The 20,647-nt window shown below is 37.6% G+C and overlaps 1 protein-coding gene across 1 annotated transcript; it reads right to left on the bottom strand.

The window, feature by feature from the left end:
- Positions 1-3,054: 3,054 nt before the first annotated feature.
- On the bottom strand, positions 3,055-20,555 carry NDUFB5 (NADH:ubiquinone oxidoreductase subunit B5). The gene is made up of 6 exons (XM_024563849.3): positions 20,399-20,555; positions 15,762-15,850; positions 14,623-14,689; positions 13,748-13,809; positions 11,712-11,818; positions 3,055-3,285 (listed from the first exon to the last, which is right to left on the bottom strand). Exons 1-6 carry the CDS (start codon positions 20,520-20,522, stop codon positions 3,165-3,167), a joined length of 570 nt encoding a protein of 189 aa, XP_024419617.2. The 5' UTR covers positions 20,523-20,555; the 3' UTR covers positions 3,055-3,164.
- Between the last annotated feature and the right edge of the window lie 92 nt (positions 20,556-20,647).

The following is a 20,647-nucleotide window of genomic DNA, read 5'->3' as shown; positions in this document are numbered from 1 at the left end:
ATCTGGCTGAATGTGGTTTATTTATTTCCTTAGTTGTCAGACATCCATCCAGCTTGATTTTTCTGACAATTCTGAGTGATAGTTGTTCTAGTTTAGTTGTAACTTTGCTGTGGTTGTGCTAGGAGGCGAGCCATGTTTACCTGTGCCTACATCTTAGATTTTCTATTTAGTCTTAAAATCACATTTCTTTTTCAAATCTTCATTTAAGTCAATTTAAAGAAAATATTAATTATGTATCATATGTAAAGGCAAAAATAGAGATGGTTGAAATTGAGGGTTGAACTTTGTAAAACAGTGATGTAAGGAAGGAGACCAAGCCCAGGGAATTTACCTCTACTCCTTGTGATCCCTGGCAGTGTATTTGTTTCCGATGAGAACAGTATGGTTAATTCACATGACAGAATTTGGTACACTTGATGTTTCCATGACTTCGAAGTGGTTTTAGAAACACTACCCTTTGGCTGTAGTCTACCTGTAACTCCATTACTCTTTGAAGTCAATACGCCTGAAGCAGAGATAGTACAAAATAGGCAATTTTCTTGAAAAAGAATTGGACCTTTTCAATCTTAGTTGACAGAAAGCAGTCTTCATTTACCACCTATTACTTACCGGTGTAGTAGGCACTTTATATACATTGTCCCAGTGACCTTCACACAGTGTCACGGGATGAGGGACATAATCCCATTTTAGAGACAGGGTTTGAAACAATGAAGGAACTTGTGTTGTATATACAGCAGGTACGAAATAGGTGGCAGTCATTATCATCATCATCGGCAAGCTCAGGATTTAGTCTGAAGTTTGCTCAATTCAAACCCATGCTTTTTTAAAAAAGATTTTATTTATTTTTAGACAGAGGGGGAGTGAGAGAGGGAAAGAGCAATGTGTGGTTGCCTCTCATGCACCCCCTACAGGGGACCTGGCCCACAACCCAGGCATGTGCCCTGACTGGGAATCGAACTGGCAACCCAACCCTTTGGTTTGCAGCCCCGCACTTAATCCCCTGAGCCACACCAGCCAGGGCCAAGCCCCTGCTTTTGTATACCACCACACTAGGCCTTTTACAATTGCAGAAAAAGAAAAGAAGACTTATAGATAACCCAAAACAAAGTTAAATCCATGTCATATACTATGTTCGAGGTGTTATGAAATAATGTTAGTCACTGCACAGACTTCAAGGTGCAATCTTAGTCATTGCATTTTTAAGCTAATTTGAGATCTAACAGGCTGCTACACTGCCCTGTTCACCTATCAAACCCCACATATACAATTTCTGACTTAATCCTATCACTTGTGTTAAAAAACTCTTTAGAGGAAACATGTCTACTATGATGATAACCACTCTATTCCCAATGTGTATTACAGTGAACGATATATAACAAGCTTAAGTATCTCAACTGGAAAAAACGTTTGCATAAAAATCAGTATTTTATATGCATGCTTTATTAACGTTTTCCTCAAGAAGCACAAATCAAAAAAACCAAGCTCAATTATATACATATGATCCCAGCTGTTCAAAAAGTTAAAGACTGTAGGAAATTTCCCAGATTTCTTCGAGTGGTGGCATTGTCAGTATTTCTTACGCTATTTTTTCTTTCATCTATGGAGCTAGAAAGGAGAAAAGAGTAAAACCTAATGCCAAAAACAAAACAACAAAACCCTGTGAAGTCTAAAAGGAATAATGTAAACATACAGACGTTTACAATTACCACTTACATGACCTATCTGCTTTCATTCTTCTTACCCCTCTTCTACAAACTTGAGTGAACAGTTTGTGCAAGCACAGACTTAGGGACAGCATGCCTTTTTCCCAAATCTTTTCGTAGAATTATGATGCGGTAATTAGATCACACAGGGAATCCTCAGACCCAAATATGGAGGTAGCTGGGAGAAGCAGCCCTGTGCTTGGGAAAAAAGAAAATGCAACCACCCCAAAGGGCACTTAGGGCAATAGGGCACTCAAAAGATATTCACTGTAAATAACAAAATTTTTAAGCTAAAAGGTCATTTTGAAGTTGAAGTGTACATGTTTATTTCAGTCTTGAGTATTTGTTTAAAGTCTCTGAGCCTCAGTATCTCATCTGTAAAACACAGAAAGGTCACAAAATGACTTCATAAGGTCATTTTGAAAACAATGTGAAAAAATGCGGTTATTCAGAACAATGCTCAGCAGACAGTAAATGCTTAATAAGTGACAGCCATTATTTTAGGTTTTATCCACATTTCATAATATTTGCAGTGATTATTTTACCTTTTGGAAAAACTCCAGTGTTTGCAAAGGACTCTTAGAGGTTGCGTCTAAGAAAAACATGTATTTAAAAAGAATGATAGATGGCTAAACACTATGAAAACAAACTTTGAGATTTGTTCACGGAAAATGTTTATTTCAGGTGTTAATGTTTTATACAGTTGGTTCAATATTTGTGTAATTTTGAGCTCTGAGCTGCCCCTGAATCATCCAGATGTCTATGACACAGATGTGCACAAACTACTACACTTCCTGATACTTAACATGCTCAGATTTCTCTTCCATTTACCAGACAAGTAAAACATTGACTTTCAAAGTTACACCTTTAAGGAGTCCACAAATTCCTATTTCTCCAAGTTTTTAAAAATAAATTTATCTTATTTATTTATTTTTAGAGAGGGGAACGGAGGGAGAAAGAGAGGGAGCAAAACACTGATGTGCGAGAGACACACTGATCCGTTGCCTCTTGCATACCCCCTGACTGGAGACCAGGTCTACTGTCCAGGCATGTGCCCTGACTGGGAATTGAACCAGCAACCCTTTGGTTCACAGGCCAACACTCAACCCACTGAGCCACACGAGCCAGGGCCAAGTTTTTTTTTTTTGTTTTTAATTTTAAACCTTCTTAAAAGAGGAAGCTGAAACTCCCAAATCAAAAGCCTTAATCTACCACTCACAATGTATACATATATGAAATCATCATAATGTTCACATTAGATATCTTAAAAGTTTTGTCAATTATACCTCACAAATCTCAAAAAAATTAAAATCAAAAAAAGCTTTAGTCTGAACCAACACTGAAACATACAGCAATGGAAGAGGATCTTTTATTCATCACTCTAAGCAAAAATACAGACTATATTTATTACTTTATTTTCACATAAAGAGAATATACTTTGTATTTACTAGACATAAAAAATTAGTTGTCGGGTTCTGCTTTTGGAGAATAATCAATAAGCCCCTTATCAATGGTTGGATATTGAAACCAGGGACCATCGCCTCTCGCACGCATTAATCTTCGTACTTCCAGCTCCTTTAACCTGTAACAAATGAAACGGCGATAATGTGATTCTAACATTTCCAATTACAAATTTAAATGAGTTACCACCATAGAAAACAACACCCAAGAGTCTTTTGCTTTATGTAAAGTATAATGTCCCTCTGTAGATCCACGTGTATGCATAAAAAGGATATACCTACAAGCAAAATTTAGGACTTTTTTTTTAAGTTTCTTCAGGAGATTTACACTTTTAGGTGTATGTGTGTAACGCACTCAGAAGAGCAAATTACTTCATTCATACACATGAGACATTGTGGGACTCATTTCATCCTGCTTTGGTTGCCACATATTAGAAATTGGAAGAAACATGATTGATGGGCATCTGAGGCAAGCAACACCCAGACAACTCTCCCCAGGGGCAGTTCTATGCTGCGTTTTGGACTTAGGCAGTCTGGCCCGGGAGCTTGGCTCTCATTTGCAAAAAGCTGTAAGAGAAGAGGAGAATTTCATGGGCAAGAAATTTAGGATATATTTTTGACTTACATTATCTTGTTCATTAGTTAGCTAAGAAATATTATTTTTTGCTTTTTTTCCCATCCTCACTCAAAGACATGCCTATTGATTTTTAGAGAGAAGAGAAGGGAGGGAGACAGAGTGGGAGAGAAACATCGATTCAAGAGAGAAAAATCAATTGGCTGCCTTTTGCATGTGCCCTGATTGGGAACTATACCCATAACCCTCTGGTTCACAGGACGGCACTCCAACCAAGCCACACCGGCCAGGGCCAAATATTGGTTTTAGTCATGGAAACAGTACTTGAATTGATAATCATTTCTATCCTTCTGTCCCTGCTCTTTGTCTGGACAGATCACTTTCACTTGAATAGTGGTAATGCATTTCCTGTCTTTAATGCCTACTATTATGGCCAAATGCTGTGTCAAGTGCTAGAAAATAAAAAATGAAGATGCCTTCTTGGAGGAGCTCACATCTCCTTATTTACACTGGCTGTCTCACCATCAGGACAGAAAACCTCTTGAGAGCAGGAAAGGTATTTTATTCACCAGCTACCAGCATCACAATGAGCCTGGTCAACATCAGACAGCTAATCAATATTTGTAAAGAAAAGAAGAAAGAAAAATCAGGATTAAGAAAAACATTCTCCAACTCTAAGATCTACTTACTTGTCCTCATCTTTCTTCACAAACTGAATAATCTCTATTTTATAAAGACAATTTCCTTTTTTATAGCCAAGCCTTTGTACGAACTACCACATATTCCTGAAATAGTCCCTCTCCATCAAACATTTTACATTTTATAGACTACATATCAATTTTTGCATATGCTTAGAAATTTATCACATTTAAATAATTCACTTTATTAATGTTAACCAGCTCACTAACCCTGTCTAGGAAAGATTACATACCTTTGTGATTGTGGATCTAAAAGAGCATATTTATCTTTTGTTTTTATTTAAATACCATTCTTTTCCTTTTCCTCTTTAGAATATAATTATCCAAAACCCAAGTAATTAAAATGTTCATAAAAGAACTGGTTACATAAATTATGGTTAACACATATAATGGACTATTATGCACCTGAGGAAAATCAATATACAGTAATATGCAAAGATGATAGATATACTGTAAGGTTAAAAAAGCAAGGTAAGAAATGATTGCGTAGCATCTTCCCATTTCATTAAAAAAAAAAAAAAGAATATACGTACATATGCACCAGCTATTAAAAAATCTGGAGGATCAAAAATAATAGTTATCTCTAGGGGAGTTAACTATGGGAGATAGTTCCTTTCTATTTTATACCTTCCTTTATGTTTCAGTTGTTCAAATACCTAAACATACACTTTTAAAAAACTGTAGGTACTCCATATTGCAGGCTCACAATGGCATCTTTCCTTTGGGGACAGAAGTCAGGGTTTTGTTTTTACTTTGTTTTATGTTGAAACTGTTTAGAATCTCTGTATTCCTAAGAAATTCTGGGAGCTGGTCTTTTAATTGGAACTCAAAGGCATAATATGTCTAAAGTTCAAAAAAGCCCAGGTTACTAAGTATGAGCCATATTGTTGTTCCATGCTCTTAAATATTTAATTCCAGTTCTATGGGGTAACTATATATACACATAAGCACACATCTAGAAAATGAGCCAATCATGTTCTTTTAACTATTTAAATATGTTTAAATATCATCACAATGTATATGATCTACTAAGATTAAAAGAGGATGAACAGAAAGTAGATCAATGGTAGTCTGGGGCCAAGAGCAGGGGAAAGGGATTGACTAGAAGAACAGGGAAGAGGCTCACTTGGTGATCAAACTGACCTTGATAGTGGCGTTTACACAGCTGTATGCTTCTGTCAAAATTCACTGAACTTACCACATAAACAAAATGAAAGATAAAAAACACATGAGCATTATCAATAGATGCAGAAAAATCATTTGATAAAACCCAGCATCCACTTATGATTAAAAACTCTCAGCAAAGTGGGGATAGAGAGAACATACTTCAACATAATAAAGGCCATATATAACAAACCTACAGCCAGAATCATATTCAGTGGGCAAAAACTACAATCGTTCCCCTTAAAATTGGGAACAAGACAGGGATGTCCACTTTCACCACTATTATTCAACACAGTACTGAAAGTCCTAGCCACAGCAATCAGACAAGAAGAAAAAATAAAAGGCAGCTGAACTGGAAAGGGTGGAATAAAATGGTCATTATTTGCAGATGACATGTTACTGTACAAAAAGATGCCTAAAGATTCCACCAAAAAAAAAAAAAAAAAAAACCACCAAAAATAAAAACAACAATAAACTACAAGAACTGATAAATGAAGATAAATGAATTCAGTAAAGCAGGATACAAAATAAATATCCAGAAATCAGTTTCATTTTGTATGTCAATAATGAACTATCAGAAAGGGAAATTAAGGAAACAGTCCCATTCACAACTGCTTCAACAAGAACAAAATACCCAGGAGTAAATTTAACCAAGAATGTAAAAGACCTATACTTGGAAAATTTTAAGACACCAAAGAAAGAAACTGAAGAAGGTACAAATAAGATTGTGGAAGATTTTCTGTGTTCCTGGATAGCAAGAATTAACATCATTAAAATGTCCATACTACCCAAAGCAATCTACAGATTCAGTGCAATTCCTATCAAGATACCAATGGCTTATTTCACAGAACTAGAATATATATTCCAAAAACTTATATGGAACCACAAAAGACCCTGAATAGCAACAGCGATGTTGAGAAAGAAGAACAAAGTTGGAGGAATCACTCTACCTAATATCAAACTATAGTTTAAGGCCATACTAATCAAAACACCATGGTTCCGGCATAAAGACAGACATACAGATCAACGAAGCAGAATAGAGCGCCCAGAAATAAAACCACATTTTTATGGTCAATTAATATTTGACAAAGGAGGCAAAAGCATACACTGAGCTAAATGTAGTTTATTCAATAAATGGTGTTGGGAAAACTAGAAAGATAAGTGAAAAAAAAAAAATGAAACTATACCACCTTCTTATGCCACATACAAGAATAAATTCAAAATGGATTAAAGACTTAAATGTTAGACTCAAAACCATAAACACCCTAGAAGAAAACATTGTCAGTAAAATCTCAAATATTTCTCATAGTAATATTTTTTCTGATATATGTCCTTTAACAAAGGAAACAAGAAAAAATAAACAAAAAGGACTATATCAAACTAAAATTTTTTGCACAGCAAAGGAAATCATCAACAAAATGAAAAGCCAACCCACTGAATGGAAGAACATATTCTGATAAAGGGTAAATATCCAAAAATACTTTTAAAACTGAACAGCAAAAAAACAAATAATCCAATTAATAAATGGGCAAGGGACCTGAATAGAAATTTCTCCAAAAAGGACATAGAAATGGCCAATACACATATGAAAAGTTGCTCAACATCACTAATCATCAGAGAAATGCAAATTAAAACCACAATGAAATATCATCTCACATCTGTCAAAATGGCCATCATCAATAAATCAACAAACAAGTGCTGGTAAGGATGTGGAAAAATGGGAACCCTAGTGCCCTGTTGCTGGGAACACAAACTGATGCAGTCACTGTGGAAGCAGTATGGAGTTACCTCAAAAAATTAGAAATTGGAACTGTCTCATGACCCAGAGATTCCACTTCTGGGAACTGATCTGAAGAAACCCAAAACACTAGTTCAAAAGAACATGTGCACCCCTATGTTCATTGTAGTGTTATTTACAATTGCCAAGATTTGGAAGCAGCCCAAGTGTCCATTAGTAGATGAGTGGATAAAACAGCTATGGGACATTTATACAATAGAGCACTACTCAGCTGTTTAAAAAAAAAAAAAAAAGAAAATTTTACCCTTTGTGAAAGCATGCATGGACCTGGAGAACATTATAGGAAGTGAAATAAGCTGGTCAGAGAAAGACAAGTACCATATGGTTTCACTCATATGTGGAATCTAGTGAACAAACTGAACTAACAAACAAAATAGAGATAGACCCATCAATGGAGAGCAGGCTTACAGCCCTAGAGGAGGTTGGGGGAGTTGAGGGACCTAGCAAAATAGGAAAAAAAGAGCTCATAGGGCAGGGACAACAGTGTGGTGATGCAGGGGGTTGTGTGGGGGTGCAAGTGAGCATAAGGGGGATACTTGGTAATAGAAAAAACACAATCAAAAAATAAATATATAAAACTCACTGAACTTAACATGTACATTTGATTGTATGTAAACCTTATTCCAAACACCGAAATAAATCTCAGATAGGATCAAATTTAAAAGCAGCAAAAGGAAACACTAAGTAACCATTAAAAACATAATTTGGGACTTACATATTTATTTATTTAGCTACTATCAGAGACCTATGCCTAACACAAAATTCCAGAAGCTAGAGAAAAAAACTGACAAAACACTAATTAAATGAGTAAATACATATAAAGTAATTAAAGCAATGTTACATAGCAGTGTTCAAAACATATTAGCTACTAACTTTTGTTATCTGATACATAAAAACACTTCTATGTTGCAAAAGGTTCTATACTGTCAAAAGACAAGTAACAAGCCAGTAATACATATTTGCAAGAAAAATAAAAATTAACTTAATATACAGATGAGTAGAGAAACGGGCACTATATAGAAAAAGAAACACAACCAACCAATAGATATGTGAAAAAAATACTCAGCCTGACAAACTGAAATGAGATAACATTTTTTAACTATCGCAGTTCCTCATCAAAAAAATGTTTAAGTTTGATAAATTCAGAACCAAGATGACGACGTAGGTAGACACACTGCGCCTCCTCGCACAACCAGAACTGACAGAGAATCGAACGGCAAGGAAGTCCGACACCAAGGAAATAAAAAATAAACATTCATCCCGACCAGTAGGGCGGAGGGGTGGAGACCGGTAGCCGGGGCGGAGAGGACTCGCTAGTGGGACCGAGACTGGCGGAGTGTGGGACGAATGGGGCAGGCAGTCTAACCACTACCAGACCCTGCAGTCCCACATTCGCAAGATAAACCCTGAGGGCTGGACTGAGAGTGGCGGAGAGCGGGGCAGGCACAGCAGTGGGTAGCACCCTGCGGCCCCACATTTGCGCACAGATAAACCGGACAAACAGGGAGCAAAGCAGACCGCGCAACCCAGGGCTCCAACGCGGGGAAATAAAGCCTCAGACCTCTGATTGAAAACGCCCGTGGGGGTTGGGGCGGCAGCAGGAGAGACTCCCAGCCTCACAGGAGAGGTCGTTGAAGAGACCCACAGGGGCCTAGGGCGTGCACAAGCCCACCCACTCGGGAACCAGCACCAGAGGGGCCCGATTTGATTGTGGGTAGCAGAGTGATAGATTGAAATCCGGTGGAGAGTGGAGCTGGCGCCATTGCTCCCTCTTGGCCCCTCCCCCACGTACAGCGTCACAGCACAGCGACCAGTGTTACCCCGCCCCGGTGAACACCTAAGGCTCCGCCCCTTTAAGTAACAGATGCGCCAAGACCAAAAAAATAAAAAATAAAAGGCCCAAATGACAGAACACTTCAAAGCTCCAGAAAAAATACAACTAAGCGACGAAGAGATAGCCAACCTATCAGATGCACAGTTCAAAACACTGGTTATCAAGACGCTCACAGAATTGGTTGAATTTGTTCGAAAACTAGATGAAAAGATGAAGCCTATGCTAAGAGAAACAAAGGAAAATGTACAGGGAGCCAATAGTGATGCGAAGGAAACTGGGACTCGAAATCAACGGTGTGGACCAGAAGGAAGAAAGAAACATACATCCAACCAGAAAAGAATGACGAAACAAGAATTAGGAAAAATGAGGAGAGGCTTAGGAACCTCCAGGACATCTTGAAACGTTCCAATATCAGAATTATAGGGGTGCCAGAAGGAGAAGAGGAAGAACAAAAAATTGAAAACTTATTTGAACAAATAATGAAGGAGAACTTCCCTCATCTGGCAAAGGAAATAGACTTCCAGGAAGTCCAGGAAGCTCAGAGAGTCCCAAAGAAGCTGGACCCAAGGAGGAACACACCAAGGCACATCATAATTACATTACCTAAGATTAAACAGAAGGAGAGAATTTTAAAAGCAGCAAGAGAAAAGAACACAGTTACCTACAAAGGACTTCCCATAAGACTGTCAGCTGATTTCTCCAAAGAGACCTTACAGGCAAGAGGGGGCTGGCAAGAAGTATTCCAAGTCAGGAAAGGCAAGGACCTACATCCAAGATTACTGTATCTAGCAAAGCTATCATTTAGAATGGAAGGGAAGATAAAGTGCTTCTCAGATCAGGTCAAGTTAAAGAAAGAAGTTCATCATCACCAAGCCCTTATTATATGAAATGTTAAAGGGACTTATCTAAGAAAAAGTAGATAAAAAATATGAACTGTAAAAATGACAGCAAACTCACAGTTATTAACGACCACACCTAAAACAAAAACAAGAGCAAACTAGGCAAACAACTAGAACAGGAACAGAACCATAGAGATGGAGGTCACATGGAGGGTTGTCAACAGGGGAGTGGGAGGGAGAGAGGGGGGGAAGGTACAGAGAATAAACAGCATAGATGATAGGTGGAAAATAGACAGGGGGAGGGTAAGAATAGTATAGGAAATGTAGAAGCCAAAGAACTTATAAGTATGACCCATGGACATGAACTATAGGGGGGGAATGTGGGAGGAAGGGGGTGGGTAGGATGGAGTGAAGGGGGGGGGGAAATGGGACAACTGTAATAGCATAATCAATAAATATATTTTAAAAAAAAAGAAAAAAAAAAGCTTGATAAATTCCATTACTGGGAAATGTATGTGAAACAGAAATTATCATGTCCTGGTGACAGAAAAGACAACTGGTATAACTTTTTGAAAGAGTTTAGCAATACATATCTAAAATTTAAAACATATAACATTTGGCTTATCAATACCAATGCTAGAAATTTATACTCCAGATAAATTGAATAAATATGCAAAAATACACATAGGAGATATTCGCCACAGACTTTGTATTATATAAAAAAATTCTAAAAAAGCCCTAGCTGGTGTGGCTCAGTGGATTAAGTGCCAGCCTGCAAACTGAAGGGTCTGGGTGGAGGTCCAGGTCACCAATAGGGGGCGTGCAAGAAGCAACCACACACTGAGGTTTCTCTACCACTCTTTCTCCTTCCCTTCCCCTCTCTCTACAAATAAATAAAAATCTTTAAAAAAAATTTTGGAAAGGACCTAAGTACTGACAATAGGAGACTGTTTAAAAAAGTAAGGGACACCCACCTAGTGAAATAAATGATGCAGCCACTAAAAAGAATGAGGTATATACTGTTACAGAAATATCACCAAGATAGATGTAAGTGAAATGAAGACAGGTGCAGAACAGTGTTTGTAAGAGGATTCTATTATGTTAATGTATTTTTAAATATGTAAAATACATATTTTTAATGTATACAATTTTTTCTAGGAACATATATAAGAAATCATTAAACAGTGGTCACCTATAAGGGCAGACTGGGTATAGGAAGAAAAGACTGGGGAGGGGAGGTGGGAGGAGAAGACTGCCTTGCTCATAAGAGAATTTTTTTTTAAAATTTTTATTGTTATTCAATTACAGTTGTATGCCTTTTCTCTCCATCCCTCCACCCCACCCCAGCTGAACCCACCTCCCTCCCCCACCTCCACCCTTCCCCTTGATTTTGTCCATGTGTCCTTTATAGTAGTTCCTAGAGTATTTTTTTTTAAAAAACTACTTTTAATTTGACAGATATGATCTTCTAATTGTTTCCTGGTCTCCAGCCCATAGTCTCCACTGTAAACATGCTAATTCTCACCCATCTTCATTCTTTACATAGAGTAGCCTATATATGTAGTGTTGAAATAGTTTTACTGACCATAGTAAAGGATTTTCTTCCCTCACCCATTACGCACAGCCCCCCTTTTATTTTACCGTAAGTCAGCCTTCTCAGCTTCAATGTGAAGGATAGCCATTGTTCGTTCATAATTTTTTTCAGGACTATCATAGAAATTTCGGGCAATCCATCTTGATATAGGGTGCTACAAGAGAAAATTTGTGTAAAATTAGTTTCTGAATAGTATTTTGTTTTTCCATCTCATTATTCTTTAAAATGACAAGCTCAGGTAAACCATAACACTATGTGCCAACTACTTTATACCTATTTTAAATAATTTTAACCCACTAGGTGGGTACTATTTTTGTCCCTATTTTATGGATGAGCAAATTGCACAAAAGTATAAAGTTACTAAGTGACAGCATCTGGACTCAAATCAGTCTGTCTGACTCCAAAACCTGCGCTGAGTACCTAAAGTGTCCGATTTGGGAGCCAAACCCAGGGTCTAGTGATCCAAAACCTGGAGCTCTACCATTTAGGAAAAGATAAACCAGAAGTACGGCTTATTTTAAGATTTAATAATGAAGTACTTCTTCCCTGAATATAATTCATTCAGATAATAAAACAGGATATACAAGGTCTGTCCAGAAGGTACCCAGCCATGTAATATGAAAAGGAGAGACATTTATTGAAGAAGATACTAGTTATAAGAAACATTGCACATAGGACAATGATGCCTCAGTCCCCTTCAAAGTAGGCACCTTGGGACCTCACACAGTTCTCCCAATCACCATCAACTCCCCCATCGTCTTTTCTTGAATCTCATTGATGGTCTGATAGCTCTTCCTTTTCACAGGTGATTTTAGTTTTGGGAAAAGCCAGAAGTTGCAGGGCGCCAAATCTGGGATGTAGGGAGGATGAGTCTCCTGGGTGATTTGATGTTTCACCAAAACCTGCATGAGACGTGATGCATGAGCAGGTGCGTTTTTGTGATGAAGCTGCCAATCATCAGTTGCCCATAGCTTCGTCCTTCTGAATCATCCCAATAGTTTCCACAGAGGAATGTTCAAGCTTAATGCAAAATTTGATGCAGATTCAAAGCTCTACTTGCTCAGTCATTTTGAATGTGAGGGCCACACAGTACACATGCTCACTTAACAGTGTCTACTGCCCTCAATAACTAGTACAGTGAAGTCATCACTGTTCACACATGCACACTCCAGTCCACTCCCCTTGGCTGTCAGGTTACATTGACGTCGTGCAAACCGTTCTTGTTATGTTAACAATGGCTGGACTTTTTCTGGACAAAACTTGTACTTTAATATGGCCACTCATTATAAAACTTGTAAAGACAAGTAACAGGATTAATTTTGGGTTTTAGTAGTAGTGACAGTATGGTAAAATGACTGATTAACAGTGTGGCTCTGGAGCCAAGACTACCTGGGTTCAAAAAGTGGCCCTATCTCTCAAACAAGTCACTTACTCTTTTAAGCTTCAAGTTTCCTCATCTCTAAAGTGGGAATGGTAATAGTACCTTTTACATGGAATGAGATATTTGCAAAACACCATAGTGCCTGCTTCACAACAGGTGCTCAATAAATGACAGCTAGTACTAGTATTGATAAAAATCTTTCCTATGGCATCGAATTTGGGATAAGTTGTGACTGGTACTCTGCTAGTTTGAGACACACTGCAGTTGTCCTTTAGAAAAACCATAAAGTGCCCTGGCTGGTATGGCTCAGTGGGTTGAGTGCCAGCCTGCCAACTGCAAGGTTGCCGGTTCGATTCCTGGTCAGGGCACATCCCTGAGTTGTGGGCCAGGTTCCCAGTTTGGGGTGTGGGAGAGGCAACTGATTGATGTTTCTCACATATTGGTGTTACTCTCCCTTCCTTCCTTTCTCTCTAAAAAAATAAATAAAATCTAAAAAACAAAAACAAAACCCCATAAAGCTTAAAATAATAAAACAATGCAGATTACCAAAAGAAGCTACTTATAAAAAGTGAGTACAAAATGTATTCATCTAATTGATATCAAAACTGAATAGATAACTGTATCTTAATTGCTGAATTAAGACATTACAAGTACAGTGATAGGACACCTAACAGAAAGTAACATCTGGTGACTTATACCAACCTTGTAATATTCCCAGTGTTCTGGTACATAGCCTTCTGGAATTTCTGCTAACTCAGCTTCACCTAGTAAGAGAAAACAGTGATGTTCAACTTCAGCATCATTAGCGTATAATATTAAATCTTCACTATTTAAGAAACCAACTTCTTGTGGTTTTAAAGTGACCTTTTATTTGTATTAACAAAAATATCTAATATTTTAAATTCACTTCAATCTGGTTGACAATGTCATTCATTAGATATTTTTTAGATGTCTTCTATATGTAAGGTATTGTCTGTAGAATTATATGAGTTTTTCATTGTTTTTACATAGTATAACAAGATGTAATAAGAGATATATTATTCTGGTTCTCCTTATACTAACTAGACAAAACATTTTGGGATTCAAGATGTTAGAAGTACTTTGAAAAAAAAAAAAAAAAGAAGTCCTTTAAATAGAATTTTAAATAGAATTTCCCATAAAAATCTAATGTTTACTGTTGTTCACAATTCCTTTTTTTCAGAAGATTATAATTTTACGTGTTCTAAGATGGATAAAAACACTGTCATCCCTCGGCCTCTCTTCCACCTATCTCTTTCTATTTTCCTCATTGTCTTGTCAAAGCTGGGTTTGCGAAATGAAGAAGACGAGGCTTTCGGAAATCTTTTATGTGGCTGCTAGAGAACTGACGACCTAAAGCTTTTGGAAGAAAACCAAGATGCTTAAAAACTATATGACTGTATACTATTATGGGTTAAGATTTGATTATCTTAAAATAAATGCCCATGCTTACGTATATTTTATTATTTAAAGAGCTTTTCCTTATCCATAATTTCTTTTTTTATTAATGTACATAGGTTTTTTAAATTTACCTATTTGGTCAGGAGGGAGGGACTTACCAATGAACACATTCACCAGAGTTATGCCAATTACCACTGGAATCCCAGTCACCAAAATGTAGAATTTCTGTTAAGGTTTAAAAAAAAAGTTTTCACATAACCATTTCCGAACTCTTTCCCCACCCTAAAATTATCCTTATTACATGATTTCCTCATATTTCTTGTAAAATAAACTTGCCAAATTGGACATGCAGTATGAAGTGACTGACTTCTGTGATTTTTATTTTGCTCTAGTTTTTAGATGTCTAAATTTAACACCAAAAATGAAAGAAGAAAGGATTAATTGTGTAAGTATAACACAATATATTTAAGTGATTTTTTCATTTTTTGGCTAAAGCAATGTAATGAAACTTAGAAAATTTTGTATTAAGAAGAAAAATGTATACAGAATTATATACCTGAAACTGATATAATTTTATTAACCAGTGTCACCCCAGTAAAATCAATAAAAAAGGAAAAGAAGAAAAGTGTAAAAACATCAGGGTGATTTTAACCATTGTATAAAGTCTAAGTTGGTCACGACAAGAAAAGTGGGAGCTCAACCAAGGGGACGTAAAGGGTTATTAAGCAAAATGACAGAGCAATAGAAGGCCTAGGGGGCAGCCCATGCTCAATGTTTAGGGATACTGGCAGAGTCCAGATAATATTACATCCTCTAAGCCCGTACTTTTTGTTATAGAACTCTGAATTAATAATGTACAGTCAATATCCTGCTTCACTCTCTGAATCAATGTTCCTGAACAACATAGAAATACAAATATCCTATCTCATAACGGAGTTCCTTATTTAAAGAAACACTTCAATTAGTTCTTTGATAACTTAAAGAATATTTTAGTAATACAAATAATTATCACCAAGTAAATGTTGCCAAAATTCAGGGAACACAAATTATTTTTCAAAACCTCATAATCTAAGATGAAAGGAATGGCTCAATTTTTACATCCAATAAGCATAAATCATTTTTTGAAAAAAAAGTTAACTAAAAAAGAAATCCAGTAACAAATCAGACTTTACTACCCATCTCAGTATCTTTAGAGAAAACAAATGTGAATTTACAAAATGAAAGATGTTTTTAAAATAGGCAAGAATGTTCTTCCTATTTATATTAAGAGTTCAGTTCAACAAAATTTTTAACTCACCAGTAAATTCAAAAACCGCTTGTCATAGAATCCAGAAGGTTTGATAACAAACAGTCTTTTCCCATGGCCTCCACTGTGTCTCACAGGAGCTGGAAACATTACACGAGTTTTAAGTCGGTATACAAGTTTCATATCGGTATACTGTTATTTTTGGAGATAACGTCAGCTTATAAGAAAATGTATACGCATAATGTTCAATATGAATTAAGATAAAAAACACAAGCTTCTTTAAGTATTAAAGGCATGGCAGATAGGGTATCTTTAAACAGAAATTGATGCACTGTTCTAAACTATACCTTCCCTCATGTTTATTCAATGTTAAAGAAATATCTAATAATCATTTGAATTTGTTTCAACAACAGGCAGGAAGGTCAGAAACTCTTGGTGGCTGCTTTGTTTACCCTCTGCAGTAAATATCTGCTAATGCTGCAAAAGAAATACATTTAAATTATGCCATTCCATATGAGGCAATAAACACTAGAACCAGCTACAAAATAGAGATGGTATGAGCACAGGGGGCTGGTGGTGGGATTGGGGCGGGGGTTGTAAGGCAAGGCACATTATAAACTAAGATAAGTAGCAAGTTAAATGAGTTTGAAATGGGTAATTGAGTGATTACACCCAACGAGTACCTATTACTTAATGTAGTAATCTGCAAAAGAGTCGACTCCATGGCCCTGTGGCATCAAGGTTTCTTGAATGGTCTGCAAGATGGTACTCCTGGCAGGATGCAGTTACTGCTACAAGAGAAGCTACTTTGCGTCCCCCACAAGTTGTCATACACATTTACAAAAGACTGAATCTAAAATGGTTAAATATAAGTGGAAAGTTCTGCCTGGACCCCCACCCCCCAAAGGTTTAGTGGCTCATAAACTTAAAGAAAGAACCATTGGTATAATGTGGTTACCAAAAAAAAGCCAGGTAATTTGATCTTAATCTGATGTATTAGAAGTATGAGGTCAAAATGGGAGGAGTCCCTCCCCACCCCTGAATCTCCAGAAGTGTGTCTTACCCAGAGTGCAAAGTTTTAGAGGACAACCTGGGGCATGCCCCTACTTACGCAACCAGGATGGAAAACCACATGGAAACTGACATACTGAAAGGAAAGAACTGAAGCTGATTGGTCTACAAAACAGAAGTCTGGTTAGAGACCAGATGAGAGTCTTGAAGGGGCTGGACAGCTACCCCAGGACAAAGGTCATACATACACTATTCTGTGTTGAGCTGATGGGAAGAACTATGTGTGAAAGAGCTGAAGGGAAGGATCAATGTGTGAAAGAGTAATTTATAATTTAGAGCTTAATACAAGGAAGAAGTTGCTAACAATTTCAGTGGCTGAAAATAAAACTGGACCAATCCCCAAACTCTCCATTAGGCAGTGTCATAATTGGATTAGCGTCCCCTTATTGGATAATATCAATAAGGGGACGCTAACAAGGGTTAGAATACTACAGGGAATTGGCCTAGAGAATTTCTAACATCCTTTTCCTCAAAGAATCTGAATACATGGCTTCTCTTAGAATAAGAAAGCATACCATACCAACTCAGCAATCTCAATGGCTTCCTTCCAATTCCAAGAACTCTTTTTGGACTTATATTCCCCTTTACCTGGAAGCTTTCCCTCAGGACTTTTGAATGGCTGCCTCCACACATCTTTCAAGGCCAAGTTAAATGTCACCTATTCAAAGGGGTCTTCTCTGACTACATTATCCAAAGCTGGCCTGCCACTTACTCTCCTTAATACCACCTGGTTACAGGCATACCTCATTTCACTGTGCTTTTTTTGCACTCACAGAGTGAAGAGATTACGACTTGCTTTATTGAGATACTGATTAGGAATGACACTAAAAATAGACATGGAGACGTTAACAAACAAAAAACTATGGAAGACTAGTCTAGCGGCATTCTAGCCATATCAATGCAGTTATTAATGTGAACTGCTTGCCTTTTTAGGTATATTTATCCTATTAACAATTATTCATGACATTCAATGTGCCAGAAAACTCATTATCATTAACTGTTCTAAAGTATATTGCATAGCACTAAACTATTTCCAAATATTCTGAGCCTTTGTGCTCAGACACAGCTTACACACAGGTGACTGCCAGGACCTATGCAACCCAGACCCCCTACCATGAAAACAGGCATCTTCCGCCACTTTACAAAGTAGGGAATTTTTCGAATATTCATTAATTATGTGCAACTAGGTTTCAATAACAAATTTTTTAAATGCAAATAACCTTGGGAAAGTTCATGTTTTTGACAATTGTGGTCTTTGTGAGGATCAGATAAGATACTGTATGACTTTTTCATGTTTCAAAGACAATAAACAAAAATAGGTCATTTCCTTTCCCTCACTCTCAGACTATTCCCAGTTAATGGCACCACCAACTCAATTAGCCAGATTAAAAATCTCATTCACCTTCCTTGCACCTACCCCTTATTCATAAGCTGTCAAGGCCTCTTGATTTAAAGATTCAGACTTCCATTTCTTTACATGCTCTCTTTACCGCGATGGCTTAAGTAATGAACACCTTGTAGAAGCCATCCAATTTTCAGAAGCATCTTCCTAAAACACACTACTGATGTTGCTCATTTGCTAAAATACTCTCTGCTGACTGCAAAATAGTTTGGATACTTTTGCTTTATATTTATTCTCTCCCCTCACCAATTTAGGCCCAACTTCCCTTTTAAAAATCACTTTATTTTTTCAGTAATGGTCAATACCATTCAATACCATTAGTTTCAGAGGTACAGTGGCTAGAAAATCATGTACTTTACAGAGTGCCCCCCCCTCCCCGGCCATGCTTCCAGCAGCACCCACCTGCGCCCATACATAACTATTATGTTATTGACTATATTCCTTATGCTCTAATCCACATCTGTGACTATTTCCCAACTTCCCTTTTTTAGCCATATTATCTCTCAACAGCTACATTTCCAAAGAGACCCATATTCAGACATATCAGAAAACATGCATTACTTTTCTGCTTGTAACTCTATCTGCTAAAACTACCCCAGAATCCAGTCAAAATGCCCCTTCTTCCATGTCTGAATTAACTCCACACCACTTGACTGCACAATAATTTTAATATTATTCTGTTTTTTAAAACCAAAATATGCACACTTAAAAGGAAAAAAAAACCAAACAAAATATGTGTACATCAGTCTTCAACATTAAAATTCACTGCAGCTAAGGGAAGAATTTAAGCTCATTTCTTGTATCTCTTGCTATTTGACTTTTAATACATAATTTAATTAATAGAGAAATACTTTAATCTGCTCGTTTTCTGAGAAAGGTTTTCACTGAGAGTAAATAAAGATAACATGACAGTACTAGATGTTTAAGAAAGATGTAGCCACAGGACCATGTAAAAGGCTAATGCTAATCACTCTACACAACTACCTTTTAAGGTAGGTTAAATTTATCATCCCTCCTCTTATTTTACAGTTCTAATGAAACACGATCATTTCAAAATGAAATTTCTTCTGGAAATACACAAAATTACGCAGAGATACATTTCAGGGTTCTAAATACTGATCAACAGGAAAAAATTAGTTTTATTGTATTTCTCTGTCAAGTCAACAGAGCAAGCATACTTGTAGTAAACACCTTCTTTTTTTAGAGATGGAAAAAAAACCCCAAATCAACCCAGGTTTCAAGCAATTAAGTGCCTTGCACGATTTGATGACCCGAGGTTACACAGCTATTAAACTGTGGAGCAGGATTTGAACCTAGGCGATCTAACTCCAGAGGAAACAAAACAAGATAAGGTTCTCTGCTGGAACTCACATTCTCATAGGGGCAGAACTAAACAATAATAGATTAAAACCTTTCATTGAACAGTGACAGATAGGGGTTCACATGCAAAATACCGTTGAAAGGAGAAACACAGTAACACCCAGTACTGCTATTACGTCCTTTCCTGCTCCCAGCGAAAAGGGAAGAGTACCTGTAACGATCCTTCCAGAACGCCAAGAATGGGGAACAGTGGGGGCGGGGGGGGGGGGATTTTTACCTCAATTTATCTCCAGCTAGGCAAGATGAAATACTATCCTAGCGAGTATTTAAAGAGGAAGATAATTGTCATCAGAAATGGCTTACCAAGGGTTTTTTTTTTTTTATATCAAGGAATGTTAGCAAAGTAGTTTTGTAACAGGTTCAAATTCCTGAAATTTGCTTAATTACTTTCCATCATTTCCACCAAGTCCCTATCATGAGCCCCTCCGCCTGTCTACAAATTACTGAGCATCAGTGGGCACCTTAATAACATAACTTCTCACGTTGCGGGATTACAGCTTGGTTCACGGGTAAAAAACAAGTCACCTAGTACCCGAAAGACAAGGTCTCAGTTCTGTGCCTTTCCGATCTCAGCTTCATCCGCAAATTGGCACCAATTAGGATGGCTGAATGGTTGAGTGCTTCACCAATACCAATTAACAATTTAAACGCAATGGATCTGATTACTTCAGGAAAACCCTCAATCTCCTCACATAGCACGCCCTTCATCCCTCTTCTCAAGCCCAAACCACAATTTCTCCCGGCTCCCTCCAAATCCCACCAAGGTCACCCGGCAAGAGTCCTCTATCTCACCCCGCTTCCCCTGAGAGCACCTTCTCCCAAAGCCAGCACCCACCAATAGTCTTCGGAAAGCCACGCGTGAGGAAGCCCCCGAAACCAAGTCGAGTGCCAAGGCGACGGCCAGACAGAGCCGCCACCGCAGTGACCGAAGCCCGTTGCAGCAAGCTCATAGCCGCCATGGCTACCACGGGCAAAAGGAAGAAGTGGGAGGAGTAACGGGAGCCTAGACGGCCCATTTACCAGCGAGGGCAAAGTCGTAAGGTGGCCATGTTGAGTAAGGGCAAAGGTTGTTTTCGTAAGGCGG

Source organism: Desmodus rotundus, chromosome 2, assembly GCF_022682495.2.
Source record: "Desmodus rotundus isolate HL8 chromosome 2, HLdesRot8A.1, whole genome shotgun sequence".
NCBI lineage: Eukaryota > Metazoa > Chordata > Mammalia > Chiroptera > Phyllostomidae > Desmodus > Desmodus rotundus.
The sequence above is the reverse complement of the archived record's forward strand: the minus strand, read 5'-3'. Positions and strand labels throughout refer to the sequence as shown.

Coding starts and splice junctions, on each gene's coding strand:
- NDUFB5 (XM_024563849.3), bottom strand. CDS start 20,522: ATGGCGGCTATGAGCTTGCTGCAACGGGCTTCGGTCACTGCGGTGGCG. Junction 15,851..20,398: donor TGGCTTTCCGAAGACTATTG/GTGGGTGCTGGC, acceptor TAATGTTTCCAG/CTCCTGTGAGACACAGTGGA. Junction 13,810..14,622: donor TCTGGTGAATGTGTTCATTG/GTAAGTCCCTCC, acceptor TTCTCTTACTAG/GTGAAGCTGAGTTAGCAGAA.